Source organism: Oncorhynchus mykiss, chromosome 8 (genome assembly GCF_057628025.1).
Source record: "Oncorhynchus mykiss isolate SJ-2025 chromosome 8, ASM5762802v1, whole genome shotgun sequence".
NCBI classification, from domain to species: Eukaryota; Metazoa; Chordata; class Actinopteri; order Salmoniformes; family Salmonidae; genus Oncorhynchus; species Oncorhynchus mykiss.
This window is the reverse complement of record NC_143029.1, coordinates 34,263,431-34,275,825: the sequence shown is the minus strand read 5'-3', so window position 1 is coordinate 34,275,825 and position 12,395 is coordinate 34,263,431. Positions and strand designations below refer to the sequence as shown.

Genomic DNA, 12,395 nt, shown 5'->3' with positions numbered 1-12,395 from the left:
ACTATAGTGCACAATACACTACACACTACGTAGTGCGCACTACACAATACACTACACACAGTGCATAATACACTACATAGTGCACACTACACAATACGCTACACACTATGTAGTGCATGCCATACTACGTAGTGCACAATACACTATGTAGTGCACAATGCACTATGAGTGTGTAGTGTATAGTGTACAATACACTACACCAAGCTACTTCACAGAGGGAGTGTACAGCTAATGGTACATTACACACTACAGATTTCGTACAGACTCCATACCATTCATCCATATTCGTCCCCTCCATATGCATAAAGCTCATTCTGTTCACGCAATATCACTCTCGACTGGTGCGTTCACCCTGTTCTGGCCACAGTGACCTCATTCCTGGGTTTGGTGTGTGTTCTGTACAGGGAGATGCTGAGAGACCCAGAGATGAGGAACAAGCTGATCTCCAACCCCACCAACTTCAACCACGTGGCCCACATGGGACCTGGGGACGGCATCCAGATCCTCAAAGACCTGCCCATGGTAAGATGGGCCACTACAGAGAGTGTCCATAGATGTTCTGCTTAGTTGTAACATGCTGAGTACTTGTACTTCCTTCTCTGGTCCGACTGAGCATCATGTGTTTGTACGTGTGAAATGTCTGTGCGTTTGTGTGATTTAATGTCTGTGTTTTTGTATGTGCCTATGTGTGGTCATCATGCCTAAATGACATGTTATATGTGTTCATATCCATATTTGTCATTCTGGGGAATATGTATTCACAAATGTTTATCTATGCGTTCTCATCCCATCGCCATAATCCACATATCTGTGCCCCTCTGTCCTCATCCGCCCCGGTCTATTCTGTCCTCCCCTGTCCACTGGCCTTTCTGACACAGAACGTGCGTGTTCAGGAGAGTCGTGCTGCAGGCTTCAGTGGCTCCGTGTCCATCCCCTCCATCACCAAGAACAGAGCCGAGCCGGGACGGTCCATGAGCGCCAGCAGTGGACTGGGCATCCGTAAGTACCACACTACCAAACACACTAAGCTAGTAAGCTCAATAGTAAAATGGGGATTAAAGAAGCATCAAAAGATGTAGGCCTGGGTAGAGAAAATGGATGTGTTTGTTACTGGTGAACAATGGAAAGTAGATCTTTGTAGATTTAAATGCATTTACAGTGCCTCGCCTTTCCACATTCTGATGTTAGACTTATAATAAAATTGATTAAATTGTTTTTTTTATACCTTTTTGAAAATCAATTCAAAAAAATATATCTGAAATATCACATTTTCAAAAGTATTCAGACCATTTACTCAGTACTTTGTTGAAGCACCTTTGGCAGTGATTACAACTTTGATTCTTCTTGGGTATGACCCTACAAGCCTGGCACACCTGTATTTGGGGGGTTTCTCCCATTCTTCTCTGCAGATCCTCTCAAGGGCTGTCAGGTTGGATGGGGTGCGTTGCTGCACAGCTATTTTCAGGTCTCCAGAGATTTCTGGGCTCTGGCTGGGTCACTCAAGGACATTGAGACTTGCCCCGAAGCCACTCGTGCGTTCTCTTGGCTGTGTGCTTAGGGTCGTTGTCCTGTTGGAAGGTGAACCTTCGCCCTTGTCTAAGGTCCTGAGCACTCTGGCGCAGGTTTGCATCAAGGATCTCTCTGCACTTTGCTCTGTTCATCTTTGCCTCAATCCTGACAAGTCTCCCAGTCCCTGCCGCTGAAAAACATCCCCACAGCGTGATGCTGCCACTACCATGCTTCACCGTAGGGATGGTGCCAGGTTTCCTCCAGGCGTGACGCTTGGCATTCAGGCCAAAGAGTTCAATCTTGGTTTCATCAGACCAGAGAATCTTGTTTCACATGGTTTGAGAGTCTTTAGGTGCCTTTTGGCAAACTCCAAGCGGGCTGTCATGTACCTTTTACTGAGGAGTGGCTTCCGTCTGGCCACTCTATCATAAAGGCCTGATTGGTGGAGTGCTACAGAGATGGTTGTCCTTCTGGAAGGTTCTCCACAGAGGAACTCTGTTAGAGTGACCATCGGGTTCTTGGTCACCTCCCTGACGAAGGCCCTTCTCCCCCGATTGCTCAGTTTGGCTGGCCTACCAGCTCTAGGAAGAGTCTTGGTGGTTCCAAACTTCTTCCATTTAAGAATGATGGAGGCCACTGTGTTTTGGGGATGTTTAATGCTGCAGAAATGTTTTGGTACCCTTCCCCTGATCTGTGTCTTGACACAATCCTGTCTCGGAGCTGTAAGGACAATTCCTTCGACCTCATGACCTGGTCTTTGCTCTGACATGCACTGTCAACTGTGGGACTTTATATAGACAGGTGTGTGCCTTTCCAAATCATGTCCAATCAGCTGAATTTACCACAGACTCCAATCGTTGTAGAAACATCTCAAGGATAATCAATAGAAACCGGATGCACCTGAGATCAATTTCGAGACTCATAGCAAGAGTCCGAATACTTATGTAAATAAGGTATTTCTGTTTTTTATTTTTAAAATATTTAGCAACAATGTCGAAAAACCTGTTTTCGCTTTGGCATTATTGGATATTGTGTGTAGATTGTTCAGGACTTTTTTTTATTTTTTTTATCCATTTTAGAATAAGGCTGTAATGTAACAAAAGTCAAGGGGTCTGAATAGATTCTGAAGGGTGACACTCATCTGTCTCTAACTTTCTCTCTTCTTCTCTTCCTAACTCCCCCTCCCCTTCTCTGTCCCACTCTCTCCCCATTCCTCTCTTTCTTCCCCTATCTCTCTATTTTTCGCTCTCTCCCTCCTTTTTCCAGGTTCGTCATCTCAGAACGGCAATGCGTTGAGGAGAGAGCTGTCCGGGGGTAGCTACAGCTCTAAGCGCCAGACCATGACCTCTCCCTCCGAGAGCTCCTTGTCCTCCGGAGGGGGTATGGACGGCTGCAGCGACGCACCCCTCTCCCAGTTCGACAGAGAGGTACGTGACCAGCCTAGCTTGCTTCCTCCCTCGGGCGCCTGAGTAAATTGCACTTGATTAAGGCTACCAAAACTTGGCTACTAATAATTGGGAACAACTGTGCTGAATCTGTGTCTTCGCTTAGATGATATACCGTCGCATCTCCGATACTAGTGTTCAGATGGTTGTATCTTGGTTGTGAGAGTCAAGTGGATGGATCTGAAACCACGTTTCACTAGTCGTTTGAGCACAGTGGCTCTAAATATGACTAGGTTCACCATAACACTACACAGACACTGAAAATACTCTCGCTGGTGACCAATGACGTGGAAGACATATCAAACATCTATGTAATTAGACATATCAATGTGTGCCCCGTAACTCTGCGCCCCCCTTTTACCCACAACATCCACCACCCAGCTTACGTCTTCTCGTAACCCTCCCATATCGCCCTTTGCCTCATCTTATCCCTCGGTCTGATTGGTTCCTAGACCCACCACAGCCCCTCATAGGGAACTCAATCGGGCCCCCCATACGCAACCCTGACCCAAACCTCAGTCACAGCCATTCCCCTCTCTGGTTCTCTGCATCTGGCCTCTCCTCACTCAGCCTCAACCACCCAGCCAGTAGTAGCTAGCTACAAGTCACCACTAACCACTGATTCAGGGTCAGATAGTTTTTTTCATCCCCCTAATGTTTAAGGTTAGATTTGGGGTCCAGTAATCTGATCCTAGATCTGTGGTTAAGAGCAGCTTTTACCTCAAGCATCCAGCCATCCTCAAAGCAAGGGATTCTTGCTCTAGCTATCCATTGTGCCTTTGGCTCCCTCTTCTGGCCTGGCTGACTGTCTACCACCCCCACTGTCCCTCATACCTGGCTAGCTCCATCGTGATTCGTGCCTGCCCCCATCTCGCCCCCCTCCACCCGCTTCGGTCCCCCCCAGCATGTTGTTCTCTGGGCCGGGCCGGGTCGCTGAGTCTGTAACTGTTCCTCTCCAGTGGCAGGCGGTCTCACCATCGGAGAAGACCCCCGATCTGAAAAGGGCTTTAAGGACCCTGCTTAGTAAGATGAAGGTAATGTCAGCACACACACACAACCAACCCAGACGCACTGTAACCCACCCCTCAACCACACACACAGACACCAACACGCACGTGCGAGCGTTGCCCACAGTCGTGAAGCTTTGCCCCCAAAGCCTCCCACCACTGCACCATTTCAGCCCCAGTAGCACCAGCATCTGATTGCCCCCTCTGTTTCTGGCTAGAGGGTGGTTACTCATTCCCCTTTCCCCTGACCTACTCTGGGGTTTCTACTTCATTTCCTGGTTTGGTTTTTTGAATGGTGTGTCGCCATCATCCTCTACCCCGCATGCGTCTGTCTGCTTCCATACTGCCCCCCTGTGGCCAGCCCAACCCATGTTTCTAAGAATGACCATGACAGTATCTGATTTGATACATCATCAGGAAGATACTGTGACGCTCCTCTCCTATAGGCCATTATAGTACCTGTACCTTTGTGCCAGCTACTGTAGTGCGGCGGTGGACAGTGGTAGCTCCCACAGCCGTAGCCTACTGTACAAATAGCCATAGAAATGAAAAATGTACGTTTTGTCTGTGAGAAACATGCGGCGCAGAGGACAAATTCACCCTCACCACCTCCCGTGTAGAGTTGCAAGATTCTGGTAACTTTCCTCAAATTCCCAGGTTTTCTAGAAACCCCAGTTGGAAGGTTTCCCGGAATCAGGAGGGAATAATCAGGACGTTTCTGGGAAAACCTGGGAATTGTGGCATAGTTACTGGAATTTTACAAACCCTGCGACCTCCCTTCAGTGAAGGAGGGAGATGATCTTAACCCTGCTTTTCTTAACTAGCAACTCTCAGTGCTGTCCTCAGGGATATCTTGTACACAATGGTCTACTATAGCAGGGGTGGCATATCATAATTATGGAGGACCAGCAGTGTATGCAGGGTTTTGTTCCAGCCCAGCACTCACTCACACACACACACACACACACACACACACACACACACTACACCCCTGATTTAACAAATCGCGTTCTCCAAAACCATATATGTGTTGATTGTTTGAACCGTGCGTTTTCTACTAGGCTGGAACAAAAGTGTGTCAACCTCCACTGACTGCTGTGTATTGTAGTAGTAGACCGTAGACGAGGGGCCTCGTGTGTATTGCGTATGTGTTTTGATGTAACCAATCACTTCCGGCCAATCGAGCTGCTCATTGTCTGATGATGTGGAAGGTTCCCGGGGCATTAAGTCACTGTTGCCTAGCGCTCTGTGTGGTGATGTGAAGAGATCTCACCATGTCCACATCGGCAGGCAGGAAGTCAAACAGCAGATTAGCTTTGATGATGACAGTGGTTGGTTGGAAGGACAAACACACACAGAGGTCCCTGAGGACTGGTGTTGACCAGGCCTGATCTACTGAGCCCATTGGAGAGATGGGTTGTGTTCAGTAGGCGCGAATATGAGAAAGTGTGTATATTATTTGTGTGTTATTTATTTTTATGAAAAAAGGGGCAATATTTTTCTCAGACAAGTTAAGATCGTATCGCCTCTTGTGTTTCAGGGTTTTCTTGCGTTGCATGCCTACTGACCGTGACCCTGGCCTGTTTTGTGTTTAGCTGTGAGAAAAATATGACATCTCAGTGGCTCTCCCTCCCTCTCTTTCTTCCTGTTCTTCCCCTTTCCTTCTCCCCCTATCTTTAACTCTCCTTCTCTCTCTCCCCCCCCCCCTCTCTCCAGGACTCTGACTCACCCCGTCACTCGACGGCGTCCAACAGTTCTACGTTCAGCAGTCCCCCCAGCCCGGCCTCACCCCACAAGACCAAGTCCCTCTCACTGGAGAGCACAGACCGCATGAGTGGCTGGGACACATGAGTGACAGACCGCACACAGCTCCATTCCCTGACCCTCACCAAGCTCCTGGGCCCGCCCCCCTTCCCGGGCCCTGCCCACGGAACTGCACCCGCTGCCACAGGGAAAGGAAGTGTTTGACCAAGAGGGAAATACTGGGAAAGGGTGTGTGTGTGCGCGCGTGTGTGTGTGTGTGTGTGCTCGTGTTTGTGTGTGTGTGTTTTTGAGGGAGGGCATACAATATAGGAATTAAAATGTACACCCCCTTTCATCTGCTTTGTAGCTGATAACCAGAATAAGCGAAGCGCTGAGTTTTATTGAGAGTACTTTTGATTGCAGCACTACTAGCCCCGTATAGATTATTATGTCATTGGCAACTCCTGTAAAAAGACACACAAACCTCAAGACGCGACAAAGAGAAGAGGATCAATATGAAACAACAGATCATTTGATACGTGTACATAGCACCCTTTGGGCTTGGGGGGTGGCCACCTTTTATTTATTCATCTATCTATCGAAGACATGGAGAGCAAGGTGCTTTGCAGCTAGAGGAGAAAGAGAGGATGTTTTCACTCTCTCTTTTTCCTTCTGTTGCTTTCTTCCAAAACAGTAGTTGGCAGCAGGAGAAGAGGGGGAATTCCATTTTACAATACAAGGCTCACAAAATAACATTTTAAAAAATGAAGAAAAAAAGAAAGCAATTATGTATTTTTTATTTAATTTTTTTGCTCATGAAGTGAAATATGTGCCGTGACTTAATGTCTTCGTACCATCAGCGAAAAGCTACAGTAAAGCAGTACAAAAATACAAGTATGGTTAGGGGTATTTTAACTCTAGGTGACACCTCGCTGGCTTCATGTTCTCGAATTCTTAGGGACAGCGGTGTTTTAGAAGCAGACTGAACATTCAATGATGACATCACAGCTCCTTATGCGACTTCCTCATGACATGGGCCAGTGACCTCATCCAGTGATCTGGGACCATTTTCCATGTAGTGTAGACCTAGTACCGTAAGTGCAGTAATAGACCAACCACCGATCAATTCCAAAAAGCCAATTCCCATCACAACCATGTACATAGGTTAAAATCAGAGAATAATATATGATAAGGGAATTACTATAGAGAAATAGATGATGGGGAGAAGATCCTCGATTCCTGTTTATCTTTTGAGTATGATTTGGGGTGATATCCGCACGAAAGCCATTTTAAACCACTTCAAGTTCCTCTGATTTTGCTTTTAGATTTGTTTTAGTTTTTTTCTTTCTATTTCATATATGAGACACAAACTGTCAAGTGTCATTTTGATTTGCGTTTGAGGAAACTAATATTAAGGGTCGCATGGACCCCGTGCTGTTAAGTGAATATGTGCATTTATTTGAAGCGATCGTCTTGTCACAGATGCATGCGTTCACACTCACATGCACAAACACACACACACACACGCGCGCGCGAGCGAGCGAACACACACACACACACACACACACGGCCGTTTCCCCCGCCACTCTTTCCACTATGGTCCACAGTTGGATCAGTTTGAGGTGGGATTGCATCTTTCCTAACTGAAAGTGATTCTGAAACACTTAAGTGTGTATTTCCATACTTTTCTCTGTGGTACCAACGTGTGAACCTCAAATATGTTGTATCCTTTGACTTCCGAGAGAGATTTTGGAAAGCTTGTTATAACCAAAAATAGAATGACTTGGAATCTTGAGTCTTCGTTCTTTTTCAGACAGCCTTGCTTATTTTGAAGAATGTTTTGATAGGTTATGGGGGGGGGGACAATTGTAGATGTCGATTTGACTAGACAGACAGACAGCGCTAGGCTGAAATGGGGGGTCAAAAAAGAGTGAAATAATGGAAAAGAAATGCTAAGATGACAAGTTCAATGTTTAATTTCTGTTCCAATCCTCCCTGCTGTCATTGATATGTTCTTACTATTAACTGGTAAGCTGTATATTACTGTCTGGTAATGCAATAACCTTGATACAAGCCACAAATTGGGGTCAATTCCATTTTTCTTTTGTCAATTCAAGTTCCATTCCAATTTTCCTCAATGCTTCTTTGTGACAAATTTGGAATTAGAATTTCTGTTTACTTTCTGAATTGCCTACATTGAAATGGACCCCAACCCTAATGCAAATCACAGCATGGTGTTGTTGATGTGTATTTATATGTGGAAATGAAATAAGCTTTGGGTCGAGTGCCTAGATCAGCTGACTCTTCTCTCTCAAGCGGAAGGGAGGGGACTCTTATTCTGGAAAGGGGACTTTTTTTTTCATTTCTAATGAGGAATTATTTTTATGTTCCAGACCGTTTTAATGAATGACCGTTGTTACTTACTGTTCAAAGGGACCTTCTGTCTTAAGGTTTAGGAGTGTTGAAGTGTACCAAGTAGTCAAACATGGCAGTTTATCGATCCTAGTCAGAAGTGTATAAAAATATAAGATTTCAGATTTCTGCTTTCATCCGTGCCATCGGGGGCCTAAACCTTCACCCTAAACCACAGTTCTATTATATTCCCTTGAAAATACAGTCATTTATCTCTAGGCTACTCATTCCACGTGTTTTTAGAATTCCATTTTATATTGAGCTTTTGCAAAATAAGAATTTTGCCTTTAGACGTCAGTCTCGCTAAGTTGGTTTTACTCAACCGTCTCAACTTAACCACCTCTCTTACGATTTCCTTTTAACGCTACCAAGAGTCTCTATTCATATCTGCTGGGCCGTGTCTGTAGAATGTATTAGCTGAGAGCGAAGAGGAAATATCTTAGTCTGAGAGTATGATAGACCAGGCTTTATACTGTATAGTTAAAGGCCCGAAATCCCACTTTAAAAAAAATAAATTACAAAAAAAAAACTCAGGAATGTCAGAACCAATGATTATTTTCACCCTAACAATGGAAGTGAGTGTGACAGAACAGACTACACTTGGGAAAGAAGAGCTACATTTAGCCGTAGTGTAGCCAGCTGTGACTAGGCGTAAGGGTCTAAAGATTCAGGTGGAAGAAAAGACGGATACACGGAGGAAGAACTCAGACAAGTGTTTTGAATTAAGGATGAAAAGGGGTGAAGGAGCAGATGGAGGGGTAGTAGTTTGAGGCTGAGGTGTCACCATGATAACCATTAAAAAATATTTCAAAAAACGCCTTTGCATTTCAGTGAGGTCTTATCTTCAGTTCCTTCTATATTATTTTGTTCTTTCATATCATATTATACACCTTGTTTTTCTAGGATTGCTTTGTAATAATTTGTACAGTTTTGCATGTTATAGATGTAATCATTTTATTTGAACGGTTTTGGGGAGTTTTATTGAGGATACCCACTACAGGTGATGTAGATTCTTTTTGCACAGAAATATTTAAGGTGTAAGGTCAAACAAATAATGTATGGAAACTGGCCACCACACTTGTGGAGAACTCATTATATTAACCTGACTCCAATGTATTTCAATAAAGCAGAGGGCTGTTACAAATACGGCTTCACTGAGTCTCGTGTCCTGATTATCATTTATTTCCCTGGGAGCACACATAATAGCCTGGATCCACCCTGAATCGCTCTGGTTCACTTGTAAAATGGAGCAATTCAGTTTGTTTTCCAGGCTAGGGCACAGATCCACTTACACATTTCCCAGATGTATTTTCAGAAGATTTATTACAAATTCAACAAAAGACACCCCCCTCCACCCCCCCAAAAATCTATTTACACCTATGCACATGCCACTACTAGAAGTTATGGCTAACAATTATCTATACAAGTAAGTATGCACTTTGTAATACTACTACTGATTCTAGTTCTAACTGGGGGGGGGGGGGGGGGGGGGGGGGGAGAGAGAACACTCATATTCTACCTATAAGGCTGGAGTTTGGAATTCCGCTTTTATCCTGTAATACAATACAGCCCTTCACTTCACAATGGCTGATTCATCAATGCAATTGTTTCATTGTCAATTGTTTCCAATTGATTGACAACAGGACAGGACACTGTCCACGATCGCCTTCACATTATCACTAGGACCCAGAGTTTTCCCTGGGCAGGTCACAGTCAGGAAACACTTCAGGCCCTACTCCTCACATACAGTACCTTCAGCTGCCTCCATCAGAAGTGCAATGAAACCAATTGACGTATATAAAAGTACCTCGATGTATAGTAGTGTAGTACAACAGTGGTTGTGGAGACGCGTCTACCGTACTCCTCGTGCAGGTAAACAATGTGGTCAGCAGGAATAAAGGCTTGGCCTTCATGGACGAGTGCTTGGCAGCACGTGCTTGTGTCACGCATAATGTAGAATCCTTTAGATTGAACCCTTTTCACCCCCCTGAGTAGTGGAATGTGCCAATTAGATAAGAAGCTCTGTAATGTCAGGTATGGATGAATAGCCTGAAACTGATCCCAGAGCTGTCCTACACTTAAAGGGTAGAGTGTCCTTCACTAAGAGCTGACTCCAGAACATTGAACAAAAAGCATCGGCGATCAGCAGTCTGTGCCCAAGAGTATGATTTCTTCTTCTTATTGGTTCAGCTCTCACTCCTGCAAGTCCAAGTTACACTGTCCTCTGAATCCAAGTCGTCTGCTATCTTCATTTATCAGTGCTGTTTAATGAGAGGAGACATGTTGAGACACATTGTCAAACTGTCCACAATCTCCTTATTTTCAAACTGCCATACTGTGGCTGAGTTTACACAGGCAGCCCAATTCTATATATATATATATTTTTTTATCAATTAATGGCAAATTATCTGATTTGATTGGTCTAAAGACCAGTAATTGGGCAAAAGATCAGAATTGGGCTGCCTGTGTAAATGTAGCCATAGAGGACTGCAGTATGTCCAGTCCAAAATCAACCTCTACCCCCTAGACCAGGGGTATCAAACTCATTCCACGGATGGCTGAGAATCTATAGATTTTTTTTGTTTTTCCATTTCCATTAAGACCACCAGGTCTTAGTTCATCAACGAAGTACAAGGGCGGAGTCAAAACCCCGCAAACACTTGGCCCTCTGTGGAATGAGTTTGACACATGTCCTAGACACTTGTTGTTTAGCTAAAAGGTTGGCATGGGTTTTAGGGTAGAGGCTAAGGTTTGTTTTGCCGCCAGGCCGTTTAGATGTCTCAGTTCAGGCCGTGGCTCCATCCTCTTCAAGGACCCTGTGAATTCCATTGCCGGGGGCGCTCTGAATGGCCTGGGTGACGTTGCTAAGGTCCCTGATGCTGCTGTGCCGTGATTGGCTATCCAGACGCTGGGTGGAGCCATGCTTTGATAGGCTGTCTAGCCTGTTGGTGCTGCAGTGTCTGGACCCTGATTGGTCGTTGAGGCGGGGCATGCTGCCATAGGGGAGGCGATCGTCAACGCCGCGGAAACTACATGCTGTGTACCTGACAGAGAGGAGAGAGATGGTTGGTCAGGCATCTGGGACTGTAAATAACATGACAAATACTCCATGTTTTTAACACTCTCCCAACCCTTTCAGATCTACACATTTACGCCTCTATTCATCCATACTTGTTTTCCACATCTGGCTTTTTTTCAATCCCCAAATCTATTAAATCAATCTGACACCCCCGCGGTTCCCACCCCACCCTCCCCGTCCATCCCTACCTGCTGTCTCTGGATCGATGCAGACTTCCATGGAAGCTGCTCATCTTGCTGCGGGCGCTGCGGACACTACTTGCCCGGCTGGTGCTCCCACTGGGGGGCTCGTCTAGCATGGCCAGGTGGGTGGAGGAAGCGTGGGTGGAGGTGCCCTGCGTGGATGTTCCCCTGGACTTCCTCGCGATGGGGGTGTTGGGGTCCCGCAGGAGCAGCTGAGCAAAATCTGGCTCCTGGAGTACCTGTCTGCTCTCGTTGACCACGCTACTGGAAAAGGGAGAGGAAGAGGGGGACGAGGAGAAGGGGTAGGGAGGGATGGAGGGGAGGGAGAGGCGGAGGAGGAACGGGAGAGAGAGAGGGAAGGTGGAAAGGTAGATGAGGAAGGAGGAGTGTGTGGAACAGGGAATGGGAGAGGGGGTTAATGCTCTGATAACAGGGGGGGGGGGGTGAACGCAGAGAGTGGGCCTTTCACTAACACTACTATACAGCACTGTTGAATTTAAAATCTTGGAACCACTTTACTTAAAGGCAGCAGGTATAATACATTAAGATGCACTGCATTGCCTGCATTCCATATCATATACAATAGCATATTTATTTGATTGAATTCAAATGTGCACTAATCGTGCAATTCATTTAAAAAAACAACAACATTGCTCTTCATGAGAAATACATTGATGTTAGGGAGAGAAAGCGTGTTTTAGAGACTTACTCTTTGCGTCTATGTCCGTGGAAGAAGCTGGCCCATTCGAAGCAGGTCTTCTTGCTGCCCACCCAGAACACTGAAGGGATCCCTACTACCAACATCATCAGGTACTTTATGATGAACAGGGACAGGTTTGGTCTGCTGGTCTGCTCGACCTAGGTCACCCATGGAGAGGAGAGAGGTGTGAGTGGGTCTGCCATAAGGGAGTACTCTACTAGCAATCTGTACTGCAGGGAAACAGTGTGTGTCTGTGAGTACGTTTGATTGTACATGTATGTCTGCTCGGCTGCGTGGGTGAGAATGTAGTTCTCAGTA

At 45.7% G+C, this 12,395-nt stretch overlaps 2 protein-coding genes across 26 annotated transcripts in view; one reads left to right on the top strand and one right to left on the bottom strand.

Moving 5' to 3' along the window:
- The window catches only part of cdc42bpab (CDC42 binding protein kinase alpha (DMPK-like) b), a 105,297-nt gene extending 96,023 nt beyond the window's left edge, over positions 1-9,274 (top strand). For 12 of the 22 annotated variants that reach the window (XM_090243279.1, XM_090243284.1, XM_090243283.1 and 9 more), the window contains 5 exons: positions 405-522; positions 879-999; positions 2,776-2,936; positions 3,914-3,988; positions 5,678-9,274. In XM_090243279.1, the coding sequence (XP_090099405.1) occupies positions 405-522; positions 879-999; positions 2,776-2,936; positions 3,914-3,988; positions 5,678-5,812 (610 nt within the window). In that variant the 3' untranslated portion in view covers positions 5,813-9,274. The remainder of the gene's footprint in view (positions 1-404; positions 523-878; positions 1,000-2,775; positions 2,937-3,913; positions 3,989-5,677) is intronic. The other 10 variants (XM_090243292.1, XM_036985359.2, XM_090243291.1 and 7 more) reach the window with 1 other exon arrangement.
- An 8-nt stretch (positions 9,275-9,282) lies between these two features.
- fzd3a (frizzled class receptor 3a) overlaps positions 9,283-12,395 on the bottom strand; it is a 28,538-nt gene continuing 25,425 nt past the window's right edge. For all 4 annotated transcript variants that reach the window (XM_036985361.2, XM_036985362.2, XM_036985360.2 and 1 more), the window contains exons 7-9: positions 12,087-12,235; positions 11,384-11,641; positions 9,283-11,160 (exon numbers count right to left, since the gene is read on the bottom strand). In XM_036985361.2, the coding sequence (XP_036841256.1) occupies positions 10,902-11,160; positions 11,384-11,641; positions 12,087-12,235 (666 nt within the window). In that variant the 3' untranslated portion in view covers positions 9,283-10,901. The remainder of the gene's footprint in view (positions 11,161-11,383; positions 11,642-12,086; positions 12,236-12,395) is intronic.